Source organism: Artemia sp. Qi Xiang Cuo, chromosome 6 (genome assembly GCF_049724085.1).
Source record: "Artemia sp. Qi Xiang Cuo chromosome 6, ASM4972408v1, whole genome shotgun sequence".
NCBI classification, from domain to species: domain Eukaryota; kingdom Metazoa; phylum Arthropoda; class Branchiopoda; order Anostraca; family Artemiidae; genus Artemia; species Artemia sp. Qi Xiang Cuo.
In genome coordinates, this window is record NC_142799.1 from 13,228,511 (window position 1) to 13,246,984 (window position 18,474).

The 18,474-nt window shown below is 35.2% G+C and overlaps 1 protein-coding gene across 2 annotated transcripts in view; it reads left to right on the plus strand.

The window, feature by feature from the left end:
• The window catches only part of pcm (5'-3' exoribonuclease pacman), a 221,926-nt gene that overhangs the window by 157,743 nt on the left and 45,709 nt on the right, over nt 1-18,474 (plus strand). The window contains exon 20 of one of the 2 annotated variants that reach the window (XM_089090490.1): nt 9,764-9,841. The exons of the other annotated variant lie outside the window; for it this stretch is intronic. Coding sequence (XP_088946616.1) covers nt 9,764-9,841 — 78 coding nt within the window. The remainder of the gene's footprint in view (nt 1-9,763; nt 9,842-18,474) is intronic. 2 annotated transcript variants of the gene reach the window in all.

Consider the following 18,474-nt stretch of genomic DNA (forward strand, 5'->3'; position numbering starts at 1 on the left):
AAAAATAGCATATGTCGCACTTTCTCTTGCAAACACTGTCGCTTTAAGAAAAAAAATCTAGTATATGTTATTTTCTTTTTCATCGCTATAAACAATAAAAGTAACACTATATCAATGAAAACCAGCATGCCTATAAAAAAAATGCCGGTGCCCGGGTATAAAAATCCGAGCTGGCACCCACTTTCCGCCTTCTGATGTACATCTCAGAACGCCGCGTGTGCTGCACAGTCCCGCCAAGCTGGCACAGTTTCCGACACGCCTGGTGCAATTTTTGCCACGCTTGGCATAGTTTTCACCACGCTCGGCGCACTTCCGCCACGATTGTCACGTGCCAACAGGTTTGCGTGATTTTTGGATAATTGGCGGCCCCGTTTTAAAAATCCAGATGTGTGGGAGACTTCCGTTATAATTTGTAAAATGTGTGGGATATTATTGATATTATTTTTATTTTTCTCACCATTTGGGTGACCCTCTGAAAAATATTTGTGTTTTGTCTTCCATTGTTGAAGAAAAAAAATAATCTTCCAGAGTACAAAAAAATCACGTTGCTAAATTGACAAATTGCTCGTCGGAGCTAATTTCCTCTTTCATTTTTCTTCAGCTTGTTTAGGCTACAAAATAGTAACCTTAATTTTTTATGGTTAATTGTTTGTTGTTGTTGTTTTTTTTTCGAAAGGAGTTAATTTTTTTTGGCCGTCTTTTTTGGTTAAATAAAGCTAGTGAATTACTTTTAAGATGAATAGTGGATAAAGGCTTCATGGGCGCCCAGTATATCTTTTTATGGTAATTAATTAAAAAACTTTTTCCACAAAATAAGCTTTTCAAAAAAAAGTAAAGAACTCCACTAAACCAAAAATGAACAAAAATGGAATGAAATAATCTACCAAGCATACAACTACCACAAATCAGTATCAATAAATAGGGAAACCCAAAACAAACAGCAATTAGATTAAACATCAGAGTAAAACTCTAAACGAGCAGAAATTAATGTGGGTAGAGCTATAAATCCCTACGCTTTTTAAAAACCAGAATATAATGAGTACTTTACTGAAAAAATCCAAATGAATTTGTTGAATAAAATGTGCATTGTCAGTTTAATATACATATGCTGATATTTATTCCTTAAAATCTTAATTAATTTCAGATTTCTTAAAATTATAAAAGTGAAAACATTTAAAAGAATTTTTTTTCAGTAAAGTACAAATTATATTCTGACTTTGAGAAAGCATAGGGGTTTTAAACCCCATTGAACGCCAACACTCATGCCAATTTTTGAAGTTTGGAGAAAATGGAGGACTACCAGCCATAATCCTTGCGTCACCGTGTAAGGCCATCTTTCTAGAGACGACATAGAACTGACAAAAAAAATATCCGACACATCTTGAGCCAAAGGAAACGCTAATTTTAGTTCTTCTCTATATCTTGCGCTTCTCTCATTTTAGTTCTTCTCTATATACGGCTACAAATAAATGACAAACTGGCGCTGCATAGAACTACAATGATTTTCTCCATCAGGCGCGGAGGCTATCCAGAAAATAGCCCGTTTTGAGTTTGACTCTTTGTTTATTTTAATTTCTGTTTGTTTTGGGTTTCATTTATTTATTGATCAAGGCCTTACCCAGTGGGGGGGCTTGGGGGTTTTGCCCCCCCCCCCCTGAAATGTTTTTTTACTCGTAAAAACTTACCAAAAATGGATATAAACAAATTTTATACGCCTTTTTTTAGGTTTTTTTTGTGTAAACTCCCCATCCCCCCCCCCCCGAAAAAATATTCGAGTAAAACCCCTTCAAAAAAGAAAAAAATCATGGGTACGGCCTTGTTATTGACATTGATTTGTGGTAGTTGTATGCTTGGTAGATTATTTGATTCTATTTTTGTTCATTTTTGGTTTAATGGAGTTCTTTAATTTTTTTTGAAAAATTCATTTTGGGGAAAAAGCTTTTTTATTAGTTTTTGTTCGTTTTATGTTGACATAGTCTTTTTCAGGGACAAAGAAAATAATAGTTAAAATCTTTCAGGTTTAACTCTAAGAATTATAGTCTAGTCTTTTGTCTGTAAGTAGGAGAAACCTTTTCGGCAATTATTACCGGCGGATAGCGTATTGGAAATGGTGACGCTACTAGTAATTATAAAAGTCGTTCGAGCGCGCCCTCCAAATGGCCTAATGAACGAAAGTCGATAACTCTCCCCAAAAATTATATCTATAGTCTTTTGCAGCCTGCATGTTCTTGCACTTTTTTGATGTAATAAAATTTTGATAGCGGAAGTATTAAAAGAAGTAGCCCCGAAATTTTGAACTTACCCTCAGTCGTTCTTGGTATATTGCTGAGATGTCTTATTGGTAACCAGCATACAAACAGTGTGTTTTGATTTAATTTTAAAGCAACATTTAGTTTCTGAGCGTAATGGGCAAACTACATAACTGTGGGGGGGGGGGTGACCTACCCAACAGCCCTAAAGATACAGCTACTAGACCAATTAGCTATACAGAATAAAATGGCTGTCGTAAAATTTTGACCGGAAGTGTCTGTAAAATTATGAGCTAAAAGGGAGGGCTAATTGCCCTCCAATCACTTTTGACTCTTAAGAGGGCACTAGAACTTTTAATTTTCTGTCAAATTAGCTCTTTTAAAATATCGATAATACTGTATGCTATGATAGAGTATTGCTGCCTATTTCCTTATATGCCTTATAGTGCTAAAATGACCTTTTAATACCTGCATGCATATAGATTTTTTGTTTAATTGAAACTCCTCCTAAACGTTCCCTAAAAGATTCAACTTTAAAGATTCTGCCATTAGTGTCGTTAGTTACAGTAACCGTAGAAGCAGCATTAAATGAATACACACAGTCAGGGGCGGATCCAGGATTTTTTTAGGGGGGGGGGCGCAAAATAGGTTGATCCGATAAACTTGCGTTAGGAGCAAGTTTAATTAACGCAAACTTGCGTTAATTAAGTAAATTACACTACTTTAGACTACGTTAGGGGGCGAGCGCCCCCCTCGCCCCTCCCCTGGATCCGCCACTGCACACAGTGTCCTCTGGCTAGCTCAAATCCACCACCCATGAAGGTATGAAGGGGAAAGTTTCAGAGAATATTTCCTGTTGTACGGATGACAACCTGCCATCCGTATGCAGTTTGTCAAAAGCGCATACCAGCAATATCTTAGGAAAAGTTTCGTGTGTGAAATTAAAACTTACAACTTATGTTGTGGGGGATGTTGAACTAACCGAAAGACAATAATTGCATCATAATACTAATGCCTCTACTCCTACACTACTATTATTATTACTGCTACTACTACTACTGCTACTGCTACTAAAACTAAGACTACTACTATTAATTGTACTTCTACTGCTACTACTATTGTAACTAGTTAACCCAAGGGTGTTACGGTTAAAATTGTCGGCAACATTGTAGTTTTGTTGGAATGAATTGTAACACACTGTACCCATGTAGGAGGTCAAGAGGGTGTACCAGCAATTCTTCGGTACTGGTTGATTGCATCACGTTAAAAATGTCATCATGTGTTGAAGGGGATGTTTGAAAAAAGGTGCTATTTGAATACTGCTACTACTGCTACTACAACTATTGCTACGCATAATTACTGAATCTTTGAACAAAGCTGAAAAAATTGATGTTTCAAAACTTTGTTTGGATATTTCTTATGGGATATGATGGATGTGGGGGGGAGGGAGGGTTCTCTCAAATCACTTTGACTCTTAAAAAGGGCATAATAATTTCCAATTTAAAATCAAATGAAGCCCATCTGAATTTAATACGACCACCCATTCCATAAAAACCTTATATGCCCCCAGGGCGTAACTTAAAGCCCTTGCCACAGGGCTTTGGTGGGTTGTGCAACCCTGGAAGCATTTATATATGCTCTTCGGACTATTTTAAACAAAATTGCCTTCGCACAATTTCAATCAGATGCATTTGGTGAAAAGAGGGGTAGTTGGGTGGGGGGCTGGGTCTACTTGACATCCATCATTATTGGCTCTTAAAAGGAAACCAGAACTTCCAATTCTAACGAAATGAGCCCCCTCTAAAGCCTGTGCAACCCCCCCTGCCATAATAACCAGAGATGCCGCAGGAGCATGAATTGCAACCCTCGCCCTCAGGCTCTGGTGATTTGTATCAACCTCAAAAGCCTTGTGATATTTTGATTATCTTGAATAAAGGGACTGTCTCAAAATATCTATTGGATACATCCAAGGAAAACACGACGTGTTTGTGTGTGTGTATATGTGTGTGTGTGGGGGGGGGGGGGTAGCTGCGCTCTAATCGCTTTGACTCTTAAATTGGGCACTAGAACTTATGATAACTAATCCAATGAGTCCCCTCCAAAGCATATACGATCACCCTTTTTACATGAAACTTATATGCCCTAAGGGCATAACTTACAACCCTTTCCCTGAGAGCTCTAGGGGGGGGGTGTCTTCCTCAGAGACATAATTTCCAAAACCTTCAACTACGATGAATGCAATTATTATCTCCAAATGTTGATTGGAGGCGTTAAAGCAAATGATGAGCGTGGGGGGGGGGGAGCTGTTTGCTCTCAAATCACTTACTCTTAAAGAGGACACTATAACTTCCAATTTCAAATCAAATAAGCCGCATCTGATGTTTATACAACCGCCCATTCAATAAAAACCTTATATGCCCTCATAAAATAACTTACAACACTATCCCTAGGGCGTTGGGGGGTTGTGTCATCCCTAGGGACATTATTATATGTTCTTTGGACTATTTTGAAAAAAAATCGCTATCTCATATTTTTTGCAGTTATGAAGCATAAAGGTGTCAAATACATTGGTTTTTTGTATTCAAAATTAAATTAAAAATATTGAATTAAAAATATTCATTTTTTTAAATCTTAGTTTTAATGTTTTACTTTGAACAAACTACTTTGATAATGTGTTAATTTTTATAAGCAATTGAGTCTAAAGGCATTAAATATTTTGGTGTCTGATAACCTAGTTCAAAACTGTCGATATTGTTAAAAAAAAATATCCGTCCAACGCTTCGCCATTGCTCAACAGAACTGAATGCTGGGAGTTTATATCTTAGTTTTTGTAAGTAGGCTATTGTTTTTTGTAATTTTTTTTATTAATTACTTTTTCCATTTTATATACTTTTACTTTAATTAACATACTTTTTTCATTGCCCTTAGAAAAATGTTTATCTCTTAAGCTTCATTAAATAAAAAAAAATCTGTTTCAACTGAAAGCAAGGAGCAACGTTTAAACCTTAAAACGAACAGAAATTATTGCGTATATGAGGGGGGCTCCTCCCCTCCTCTATACCTCGCTCTTCACGCTACTGTTTTTCGGCACTTCAAAAAAAAGTTACTTATTTTTCTAATTAAACAATCTTTGTTTTTCAGTAGTTGTTTTTGAAGAATTGGGACAAAATTTGAACTTCAGCGTAAAGAGCAAGATGCAGAGAAGGGGGCAACCCTCCTCATATACGTAATGATTTCTGTTTGTTTTAAGTTTTAATGTCGCTTCTTACTTTCAGTTGAAAAAACCTGTTTTTTATTTAATATCTGATCGTTTTTTTAATAACGCCAGGATACCTGGCTCCACCTCCACGGAAAAATCCCCTCCCCATAGAAATATCCCCTGAACAATTCAATCCTGGAGAAAATTTAACCCGGATAATTACCCTTAACATCTCCACGCCTAAAAATGAATCGGTAAAGAAAAAGCCAGACATAAAGAGATTTTGTATAGAAATTCTAGCAAATTCACCATGTGTAAAATATCCAGTGAAAAGTTCACCCCCTAGAAACTTCCCTCTCTATGTAAAATTTTCCTAGTGTAAAATCCTCCCAGCAGAAAATTCTTCCTCCCCTCCTCACGCGAAAAACGTGAACATACTCCCAATACCAATTAAAACAATATGTTCATTTTATAACTTAAAAACCTTTCCCCAGGGGCTGTAGGGGGTCATTTTATCTCTAGAGACATAGTTATTGGGCCTTTAAAGTATACTGAATAAAAAAGATATCTCAAAATTTTGATCGGACGATTTTGGGAAAAAGGTGGCGTGGGAGGGGGCCTAGTTGCCGTCCAATTGTTTTGGTTACTTAAAAAGGGCACTAGAACCTTTCATTTTTTTTAGAATGAACCCTCTCTCGACGATATAGGCTCACTGGGTCGATACGATCACCCCTAGGGAAAAAACAAACAAAAAAACTAATAAACATGCATTCTGTGATCTTTCTTCTGGCAAAAATTTACAAAATTCCACATTTTGGCACATATGAGCTTGAAACCTCCACAGTAGGGTTCTTTGATACGCTGAATCAGATGGTGTGATTTTCATTAAAATTCTGTGACTTCGAGGGGTCTTTCCACCTTTTTTTGAAAAATCAGTTACATTTTCTCAGGCTCGTAGCTTTTGATCGGTAAAACTAAACTTAATGAAACTTATATATTTGGAATCAGCATAATAAGCCGATTCTTTTGATATATCAATTGGTATCAAAATTCAGTCTTTTAGAGTTTCGGTTACTATTGAGCCGGTTCGTTCTGTACTTATAGATCATTACCACGAACTGTTTGATTGCCCATCCAAACAGAGATCATTGAAATATGAAATATTTTGTTTTTCATTCGCTATTGTATTTTTTTTTTTTTTTTAATGACTGCATATATAAGGCATTTAAGTTCGAGGGGGAGAATTGTCCTGTTGTGAAACAGGTACATTTACATGACTGTTATAAAATCAAAATGGGGTATATGTGCTGGCAGGATGATTTTTTTGAGTATCTCTACTCCTTCTGTAAACTATTCTAAGGTGTAGGAAATTGCATAAAGATGCGTCTACATTTGTTATAATCTATGGAAGCAATCTTTCTGCAATTTTGGTTTGAGTTTGATTTTCTTATTAAATGCATAATAATTAAATGCATTAGTGATTAAACAAATTGATCGCTTTTCCAGGAATCCTTGCTGTTTAAAATTTACTGTATTTTGTGGCATTTTGCATGCAATTTAATTACTCTTTAATTAAGAGTTTTTTCCTAAAAATATTTAAAAATAAACTTATTCCAACGTAAAAAAAAATCTGAATATATATTCCACTGATATTTTGGCATTTGTCCCCCCCCCCTAGAAAATTCTCTGTCGGTGCCCTTGAAGGGTGGTGCTAAATGCCCTCCATCACTTTTGCCGCTTAAAAAGGAACTAGAACTTTCAGTTTTTAACCAAATGAGTCTCTTCTAAAGTCAGACAACCATCCCTTCCATAAAACCCTTAAATGCACCCTGGGCATAACTTACAACACCAAAAGCCTTGTTATATGATATTTAGACTATTTTGAATAGAATGGCTATCTAAAAAATTCTGTTAGATGCATTTCAGGACAATACGGCGTATGTGTTTTTGTTGGGGGGGGGGAGGTTGCTGCCTTCCGATCACTTTGACTCTGAAAAAGAGCACTGGAGTGTCTGATTACTAATCCATTGTGGCCCTTCCGAAGCTTATATGACCACGCTTTCTATAAAAACCTTATATTCCTCCAGGGCATAATTTACAACCCTTGTCTTGAGGGCTGATGGGATTTGGTATCCTCAAAGACATAATTTCTGGACTTTTCAAATACTTTGAACAAAATGGCTATCTCAAAATTTTGATTGGAAGTGTTAGGGGAAATGACGGGCCTGGGTCGGGGGGGGGGGGGGTGGTCGTTTGCCGTCTGATCACTTTCGACTAATAAAAAAGGCACTAGTCCTCTCAATTTCCAATCGAATGAGCTCTTTTTGAAGCTTCTGCTTCAACACTTTCTGTAAAAAACTTTCATGCCCCAAGGGCATAACGTACAACCCTTGTCCTGAAGGCTATGGAGGAGTGGGGTTGTTATCCTCAAAGACATAATTTTCAGACCTATCAACTACGTTGAACAAAATGGTCATATCAAAATGTTGATCAGAAGGGTCTGGAGAAATTATGGGCGTGGGGGGGAGTGATTCTCCCTCCGATTACTTTCTACTATTAAAAAGGGCAATAGCCGTCTCAATTTTCAATCCAATGAGCCTTTTTTGAAGTTTTTACGAAAATGCTGTCTATAAAACCTTACATGCCCCCAGGCCATAAATTACAACCTTTGCCCTGGGGGCTGTGGAGGGTTTGTCGTCCACAAAGACATAATTTCCGGACCTTTCAAATACATTGGACAAAATGGCTATCTCAAAAATTTGATTCGATGTGTTTGGGGAAATGGTGGGCGTGAGAGGGGGGTTAGTTGCCCTCCAGTCGCTTTCGACTATTAAAAAGGGTATTAGCCCTTTCAATTTCCAATCGAATGATCCCTTTTTGAATTTTCTACGACAACGCTTTCTATAAAAAAAACAAACTTATATGCCTCCAGGGCATAACATACCACCCTTGCCCTGAGGGCTGTAAGGGGGTTGTCATCCTCAAAGAGCTAATTTCCAGAACTTTTAACTACGTTGAACAAAATGGCTGTCTCAAAATTTTGATTGGATGGGTTTGGGAAAATGGTGGGCGTGAGAGGGGGGTTAGTTGGATTCCAATCACTTTCGACTATTAAAAAGAGCAATAGCCCTTTTCATTTCCAATCGAATGAGTCCTTTTTGAATTTTCTACGATCATCCTTTGTATATAAACCTTAAATGCCCCCAGGGCATAACTTACAACCCTTGCCCTGAGGGCTCTGGTGAGGGGGGGTGTCATCCTCAAAGACATATTTTTCGACTTTTCAACTACATTGAACAAAATGGCTATCTAAAAATTTTGATTGAGTGTGTTTGGGGAAATGGTGGGCGTGGGAGGCCTGTTTGTTGCCCTCCAATCACTTTTGACTATTAAAAGGGCACTAGTCCTTTCAAATTCCAATCGAATGAGCCCTTTTTAAAGTTTCTACGACAACTCCTTCGATACGAAGGGCCCTGGTCTAAAAGAAAAAAAAAATATTTTGTGCCAACATCGTAATTTACTTAGGCAGCACTATTGCGCTGCCTGTAATTTAATCGTCTCTCCAAGGCTCCCCTCTAATGTCTACTGATGACATTTTGAAGTGATTACATCTTGTTTAAAGTGCAGTTGTGCTCGGTAGGCATATAGCCAGAAGGTTAAGTGGGTCTCTCTTTCTAAGGATTCCGCATTTCCCATTTTCCAAGATTTGAAATTTTAGGACTGTAACGGCTCTCTTTGGGACATTTCACCCATCCTCCTTTGATGTAAAGGTTTAGTAAAGACAGACAAAGAGCAGCATTAAAACTTGAAACCAACAGAAATAAATCCATAAAATAGTCTATATAGTTTCATGTGCAATACATTTTTATCACTGTTTCATTGGTTTTAAATAAAATCATACGGTGGGAAAGAAATTTATTAATTTATTAATGCTTTTTTTTATAAAAATATTATGACGAAAAAAGGCAAAAAAATTGTACCTTTCTCATTAAAGCGCAAAAGAAACAGTAGCATTGAGGGGACTAGGGCAGCCTTACAGTTATTTATTGTAATTTATGATTGCTTTTATTTGATTTATAATATGACAAATTCTGCTGGTTGTAGGTTTTACAATATATTATTAATTTTCTTTGGAAAAAGTGTTTTATAAGTTTTTGTATATCACTTCAAGAATCTTGGGTAAAACTTTTTATTAAATCTTTCTATTATACCAAAACTCGTATTTTTCTGTAAACTGCATCACAAATCAATCACAGGATTTTCTTTTATTTGCAATGAATAGTGACGTCTAATTTCTTTTTGTTTTGTTTTTTAGGAGAAAAGAAAAGAAATGTGGATTCAAAAGGGGCAGTATGGAAATTCCCCAAGGTCTGGAGGCTCAGAACTCCGCGAGGTACATGTTTTTTTTTATAAATTGAAATCCTTAACTAAACCTTTTTTTCATCCAGCAATTTTATTTTTGAAAGAAAAATGTTGCTTGATTTGTGAAAATGTCACAAATTTTTTAATATGAAGAAACTGCAACGATTCAACCGTAGTTATGGGCCTTTTTTTAGCACTTTGACTTAGTTTCGTTAGAACACCTTTGTAGTACAAATAATACACTTCCTTATCTCGTTCAATCTATTACTTTATGAACACGTCAAATTAGTCATTTAAATTCACTGTCTGAAAAAAAAAGCTCATCATTTTGGGCTGATTCTGGTCAAATGGATTTATCTCTATTCGATTTTTTATTGTATTCACTTGGATTTACTCCCTGAATTTGGATTTCTGCTCCGTGTTATATTTTCTCTTGGATAGACCCGGATTCTATTGCAAGTGTGTTAACTCTCAAGGTGTGAATATCCGTCCGGTACTCTGTTTGCTCATTATGGGAAATGTATGGACGACTTTGTGAGAGAGCTTTTTTTGAGGATGTCATTTATTTTTCATGTTAGGAATTTTTCCGGCTTTAGATAGATTTGGAGACATGATGGTGTCTTCTCAGACAAACTCGCTATTTTCCCACAATTTCTTTGGTTTTGGAAGTGTAATGACATCAAAAATGCTTGCCTCTTTGACAATTTTGTCAATAATGAATGCCTTTATAATTATTAATGATCTTTTTATTAACTATGCCCTTTAACAAGGGTATAACATACCCTAACAAGGATTTTTATTATTGGATTGTTCAGGAAAAGAAACCTAATCAATGATACAATTAAAAAATAAAACACTTTTAATATCAAATAAGTGCTTATTGGCAAAGGTAGCTGCTACGTTCTGACAGAAGATGGTAATGTGGTCAACTTAAAATTGACCTAATTAACATATTAATAAAGCGTAAATTAAGTTTGGCTATTGGCAAAAGTTAAGCTACGTTCTAGCAGGAAGTAAGTTAAAAACTGCTAATATATTTCTGGAGGCAAACTCCCTTAACTGCCCTGTCGATATTATTAAAAAGGACAAAAATTAAATAAACATATATTTTTTTCAAACGAAAGTAAAGAGCTAGATTGAAATAAAAAACGGAGATAAATTCTGTTGCACATAAGAAGGCCTGTGCCCACTTTAGAATTTAAATTACCAAGGGCAATGCAAAAAAAATATGACAATTTATTTGAAATATTAATGAAAATATTTAATGGAATATTTACAATTATTGAAATTTATTTGATTTAATGGAAACCACACAATTGTATGTATATTAAGAAATTTGAAAATTGACTTGACTTATTGACTTATTAAACCTTAAGTTAAGCCTAAGTTAAGTTAGCTTACTTACAAAAGTTAAACTATGTCCTGATAAAAGAAGGTAAATTTGACTAAACTAAAATTGACAAAAGTTAATTGACGAAATTAAGATACTGGCTTATCGAGAAAACTGAAGTTAAGTTTGGCTATTGACCAAAGTTAAGCTATGTTCTAACAGAAAAGTTTAAATTTGGTTAAACAGTATTTTGACGAAATTAACATAATTGGCTATTGTGAAAGTTTAAGTTAAGTTAGGCTATTGACAAAAGTGAAGCTACGTTATAGCAGAAGAATTTAAGTTTGTTTAAACTAAGATTAAAAAAATTTAATTGACTGTATTAACATACTGGCATCTTGAGAAAGCTTAAGTAAACTAAATGGCGAAACTTTAGCCAAGCTCTGACAAAAGATGGTAAATTTAATGAAACTAAACTGCCAACCCTCTTCACACTGTGAAGCCTGGCCAATATTTCGGATGAAATGTAAAGTCCTCCATGAAGATTAAAAATCGTAGTGTTTCGACTGCCTATCTAAAAAATATAAAATGCATTTTTATCATTCTCATAACGGGATATTAAAAAAAGAAAGAAAAAAAAACAATATTGTTGACCGAGTAATTCGATTTTTGACTTTGATCCAAACAGAAAAGAACTGAATACGTAGATAGATACTACATACGAGCTTTTATAGGACATGTTTAGTATAATAATTCCCTTCAAAACAAATTTAAACGTAAAAACACACCCTTAATTTGAAACCAAAAGAATAAATGAAGGAAAATGGTCTGTCCATGTCATATCTAAGCAAACGAACCTTTTTAAGTTCATTATCCTGGCAAACATCTATCATTTAATATAATATAAATGTTAATGCTAATTTAATACAATATTCGCCACTTTTTCAAAGTAGTTACTAGGGTGGGAATACCGGTGTGAAATCCACTCTTGTCTTTGTACTCACTTACGGTTGTTGAGATATGCTAACATACTGACAATTCCATAATTTCTTATATATATATATATATATATATATATATATATATATATATATATATATATATATATATATATATATATATATATATATATAGTGTATTACAGGTAATTACTTGGTCAAATAAAAAAAAAACTGTATTCCTAATTTAGTAACTGAGATAAATAAGCACTTGAACAAGCACTAGACCTTACTCATCCATCCAATCACCCAGTACAAGACAGTAAATCCAAACCAGTTGTCCAAAAATCACGTCCAAAATACAGCAAATGTTCGATTAATAACTATAAATCATTTCCCCAAAACCAAGCCAAAGTAACTCAAGTCTACAAAATTTAATATTCCCAACGTAATCACCACATATCAAGGCTCCTCAGAGGAAAACTCACTTGCCAATACGGGTTTCGGCGCTTAAACATCCTGACACAGGCTAATGAGCGCGCCTGCCATTACCACAGTGTCACCTGTGGAATATCTACGAAAAATGCAATGCCCAAAAATATAAAAATACCCCCAACAAATTTTCAAAGCTTCATTCACCACCGCTCACCTAGAACTGATTCAAAGTAAAAACTATCTAAATCTAAAAGAGTGACACTTCAGCCAGTTTACCTCCCATAATTGCATAACAACTACTGCCAACAAATACCCATTCATTTGCATGCCAAAATTCTTCTAAATTAATTATGTTGCTCATTTTTTTAATTATTCTGAATTTTTTTGCTGTCAAAACACTTAATGCCAGCTGGTAAACATAGCCTGGTAAAGTAAATTTGTTGTCTTAAATCTGAATTGTTTTACCTTGGTAGTATTCGTGTGAATAACTTAGATATAAGTTCTCTTGAACTTTATTTCCTCCTGCCATTATTGTCTCAAATGTGTGTTGCTAATTCCCTTGACCATGGGCCTTTCCTATGTGGCAATGTGATGTCTATTTTGAAGAAAGGGAAAGATCCAAATTCTTGCAATTGTTACAGGCCTATTGCCATAGCGTGTATGCTTAGTAACTTTTTTGAGTGTATATTGCTGTCACATATTTTTGGTTTGGTTAAATATACTACTTAGCAATTGAGGTTCAGGGAGCAGTAGATTATTGTTATCAACATGCTAGTTGGGCTGTTGTTCATATTTTGAAGGAGGCCGGTCCAAATTGGTATGGTCTGCATTTGTATGTTTTAAATATTTATGGAGCATTTGACAGCATTTGCTATTCAGTTGTTTTTTTCAATTAGGGATTAATGCCATTGGGATTTTGATTTTGAAGTTTTGATATTTGCATTCTTATTTGTGGCTTAGTATTTATGATGTTTTTTTTTTGAAAAATCCTTGTTTGTGAATTTTTATTAAAATTATTAAATAAAAAAATTATTTATTAAATTTTTATTAAAAATTTATTTATTAAATAAAAAAACAAGTTTTTTTAGCTGAAAGTAAGGAGTAACATTAAAACTTAAAACGAACAGAAATTATTGCGTATATGAGGGGGTTCGCTCTCTTGTCAATACCTCGCTTTTTACGCTAAAGTTCGAATTTTGTTCAAATCACGAAGTCCGTTTAATTAGAATAAATAGCTCTTTTTAAAGTACTAAAAAAACCTTTAGCGTAAAGAGCGAGGTATTGACTAGGAGGCGAACCCACTCATATACGTAATAATTTTTGACTCTTACAAGTTTTGACATTACTCCTTACATTTAGCTGAAAAAGATTTTTTTTTTATTTAATTTCTGGTCTTTTTTAAATAATGCTGGGAAATCCGGCACCCCCTTCATAGACATGTCCCTTCCTCCGACCCCCCCCCCCACCCAGAAAAATCTCCTAAAAACGTCTGTATACTTCTCAATAACCAATACTATATGTAAACAATGGGCAACGTTCATAACTTGCAGCCCTTCCCCTGGGAACTTTGGGGGACTAAGTCATCCTCAATGACATATTTATTAGATTTTCGACTATGCTGAACAAAATAACTAACTCAAAATTTTGATTGGGTGACTTTGGGAAAAAATGAGCGTGGGAGTGGGCCAAGGTGCCGTCTAATTTTTTTGGCCACTTAAAAAGGGCACTAGAATTTTTAATTTCCTTTCGAAAGAGCCCTCGCACGATATTCTAAGACTACTGGATCGATACGATCACCCACGGGAAATAACAACAACAAATAAACACGCATCCGTGATCTTTCTTCTGGCAAAAAATACAAAATTCCACATTTCTGCAGATAGGAGCTTGACACATCTACAGTAGGGTTTTCTGTGACGCTGAATCTGATGGTTTTTTTATGATTCTATGACTTTTAGGGGGTGTTTTATGAAACTTATATATTTGAAATCAGCATAAAAATCCAATTCTTTTGATGTATCTACTGATATCAAAATTCCTTTTTTTTAGAGTTTCGGTTACTATTGAGCCGGGTCGCTCCTTACTTACAGTTCGTTACCACGAACTGTTTGATTGTGATTAGCCTTTGTTGAGGATTTGTTTCTCATTAGCTGTTGTCAAATTGACCTGTTGCTTTCTGTCCATTTAGTGGCCTCTGCTTTTTGAAATATAGGGTTATTTCTCAAAGTAGATAAATTTTAACACTTTCTGTTTAGTAGTGTTGGAAGATCTAATCCCATGGATTGCAACCTGTTTCTTATTCCACAATCAGATTTCCTTTGCTGGCTAGGTTTCACTGTAGATCACTTAGCTCTTACTGGTGTCAGATTCTTAGGGATGTTAAAATGGAAGTTAAACAAGTACGTTTTCATAAATAGTTGGAAACCAGAGTTGTTGACGAAGACAAGCCTTGTCTGCAGACAAGGCAAGGAGATAAACTGTATTCCAGCCCAAGCGATCATGCTGTGCTTCTTGATGCTGGTGTTAGAAGTACTTTTTAATGCTAGTGATCTGACACAAATCAAGACCAACTATTACCAGTGTCTTAAATTTTTGCTTTATATCTCCCGATCTTTACGTAATAGTAAATTAATTACTTTATATTCATCAATAGAAATCATTCAAACATTAAGTACTGTAGGGCAGGGTGACTTGAAGCCTGGAGGTGACATGACACCAAAAGAAAAAAAAAATTTTGAACCTACCTAGTTGCCTAAATATGCCCTCTAGAGATTCCCACAATGGCTTAAATTAAAGTCGAAGTTCTGGGCTATTATATGTGATTATTTAACTGAAGTTTTGACAAAACTGAAAATTTTGTTTCCAGCACTGAATTTTGCGGGTTGATTTAAGTGGTGTGCAAAGTCCATACTAATACTTTTCAAGGTCAAAACTTTTTTTTATTTATTTGTTTATTAGGGAAAATGAAACTATCATGCCTTTCACTTTACCTGATAAGCTGGCAATCACTTTAAATCAATCCTACCACTCTTTTATGTTGTAGGGGGTGACTTGAAACTACTATAGATTGTGTTCTTATAACTGACTGGCAGTGTGTTGAATGACTATGAGTAGCCCCATACATTGGAAGTGACCAGAAGTAAAGGACTATGGGTGGTCTCACGAGTCAGAAGTAAAAAAAAAATCATTGAACGTCCAAGTTTAATAAATGCCCAAAGTATTTATTCTGTTCCCAAGATAGAGGAAATACATCTTGCAGGAACACAACAAGTTTAAGATAAAGAAATAACTTCTGATTTGGTTGTAAATAGTTTACATACAACTTAATTTAAGTGAACAAACTTACTAGTGCTACCTATAGGGATTTATGATATTTTCCCGTTTCTGTGGAAAACCAAAAATGGACTGTATTGAAACAGCAATCAATGAATAATTTTGTAACACTGAAATAAATAACTGAAATAAAATGGCCTACAATATGTCAAAATGATCCATTTTAGATATGGTTTTATTTGACCCCCATGACTTGATCATAGGCAGCGCAATGTAAAAAAAAGTAAAGAGCGACGTGGGCACAAAGTATTCTTTTTTTTTTTTTTAGACCGGGAAACTTTGTATCGACAAATTTGTTCGAAAAGGGCTCATTTGATTAGAAATCGAAGGGGCTAGTTCCACTTTTAATAGTCGAAAGTTATGGGAGGGCAACTACCCCCTCCCTCCCATGCCCACCATTTTTCTAAACACATCCAATCAAAATTTTGAGATGGTCATTTTGTTCAACGTAGTTGACAGGTCCGGAAAATATGTATTTGAAGATGACAACCCTCCTCCCATAAGCCTCAGGGAAAGGGTAGTAAGTTATCCCCTGGGGGCATATGACGTTTATATAGTAAGGATGTTCGTACAAACTTCGGAGGAGGTTCATTGGATTGATAATCAGAAGTTTTAGTGCCCTTTTTGTCATTCAGAGTGATCGAAGGGTGGATCCCCCCCCCCCCCTCACACACACACCTCGTATTTTCCCAAAACGCATCCGGTAGAAAATGCGAGATGGCCATTTGTCGTCGTAGAAACTTCAAGAAGAGCTCACTCGATTGGAAATTGAATGGGCTAGTGCTCTTTTTAATGGTTGAAAGTGATTGGCGGTTAACTAACCCCCCTCCCACGCCCACCATTTCCCCAAAAACATGTAATCAAAATTTTGAGATTGCCATTTTGTTCAATTTAGTTGAAAGGTCAGGAAATTATGTCTTTGAGGATGACAACCCCCCCCCCACAGCCCTCAGGGCAAGGGTTGTAAGTTTATGCTCTGGGGCCATATAAGGTATATAGAAACGGTGACCGTATAAACTCCTGAGTGGACTCATTAGATTGGTAATAAGAAATTCTAGTGCTCTTTTTAAGATTCAGTGATCGGATTGTGGATACCCCCCCCCCCCCCTCACACCTTGTATATTCCCGAAATGCATCTGATAAAAATTTTGAAATGGCTATTTGCTGTCTTAGAAACTTCGAAAAGAGCTCATTTGATTGGAAATTGAAACGGCTGCTGCCCTCGTTAATAGTCGAAAGGGATTGGAGGGCAACTACCCCCCTCCCACTCCCACCATTTCACCAAACAAATCCAATCAAAATTGCGTGTTGGTATTTGCTTATTTACTTTATTTTAAAGAGTATTCTTCGATTGGTTTTTTTGTTGGTATTTACTTTTATCAATAGTTTAGCCTAGGGTTTTGCTAAACCATGGTAATTTTTTTATGTAAAGAAATCAGCTTGTATTATTTCAGTTTTTTTAATTTACCTTCATTTTTTATCATCGTTCTTCTTGTCGGGAGAATGATCAATATGGCAGATATTCCAAAAGATCTGTAAAAAAAAAGGTAAACTTTTTAGGATCCCCATCTTGTCAAAACTTCAGTTAAATAATCTCGTATAATAGCCAAGAGCCTGATATTTAATTTAAACTATTGGGGGATTCCTTTGAAGGCATAGTTGTGCAATTTGGTAATTTAAATTTTTTTTTTTTTTTTTTTTTTTTTTTACTTTTGTTAAGTCATCCCCAGGTTTCAAGTCACCCTGCCCTGCGATATCCTTTTGGTAATGCAAACATATTTATGACCAAAAAATGGAAATGTCAAAAAAATGAACAATACATTCTTATAACCTGTGTCTGGGGACATAGACAATATTTTTTTGATAGTTTAGTTACATGCCGTACTTTATATACAGGATCTAACTATATACACTTCTGTGCTTCATATTTACAGAGCGCAATAGAAACCCAAAGCGCAATTTAAAAAAGAAACAGTTTTTTTTATGGCACTCGCATACAACAACACATAAACACAACATAATCTCCCTGACTCTCGAGCAAAGATGAGCAAGATGAAACGATCAAAGAGAGAAATCATCAGAGTTGACTAAATTGCCTTATAAAGTTTACAAACCAATTAGAGAGAAAATAATCCTGACAGATCTGTTAGTATTTGCTTTTTTTTTAGAGAGTATTCTTGGATTGATCCTAGAAATTAGTTTATTTGTTGGTATTTACTTTCATCAATAGTTTAGCCTAGGGTTTTGCTAAATCATTGTAATTCTATTGATTCAAAGAAATCAGCTTTTGTTGTTTTAGTTTTTTTTTTAATTTATCGTCATTTTTTTATCGTTTTTCTTCTTGCTGGAAGAATGATTGGGAATTTGGCAGATATCCCAAGATGTCGGTAGAAGTTGAAATATAAAGTACATGGGATTTGCATTTAGTGGGTCATCACAAACAGAAGTTTCGCTATATTTTATTTTGAAGTTTCTATATTCACAGTAGGTAGAAAAAAAAGACAAATAAAAATATAATAAAAACTAAAAAACAAGGAACCTAAGATAAAGATGTATCCACAGTTTATAGAATTATCCAGTAAATTTATCGCAGATCATTTCTGGTCTTCATTCTCGGTGCGAACAAAA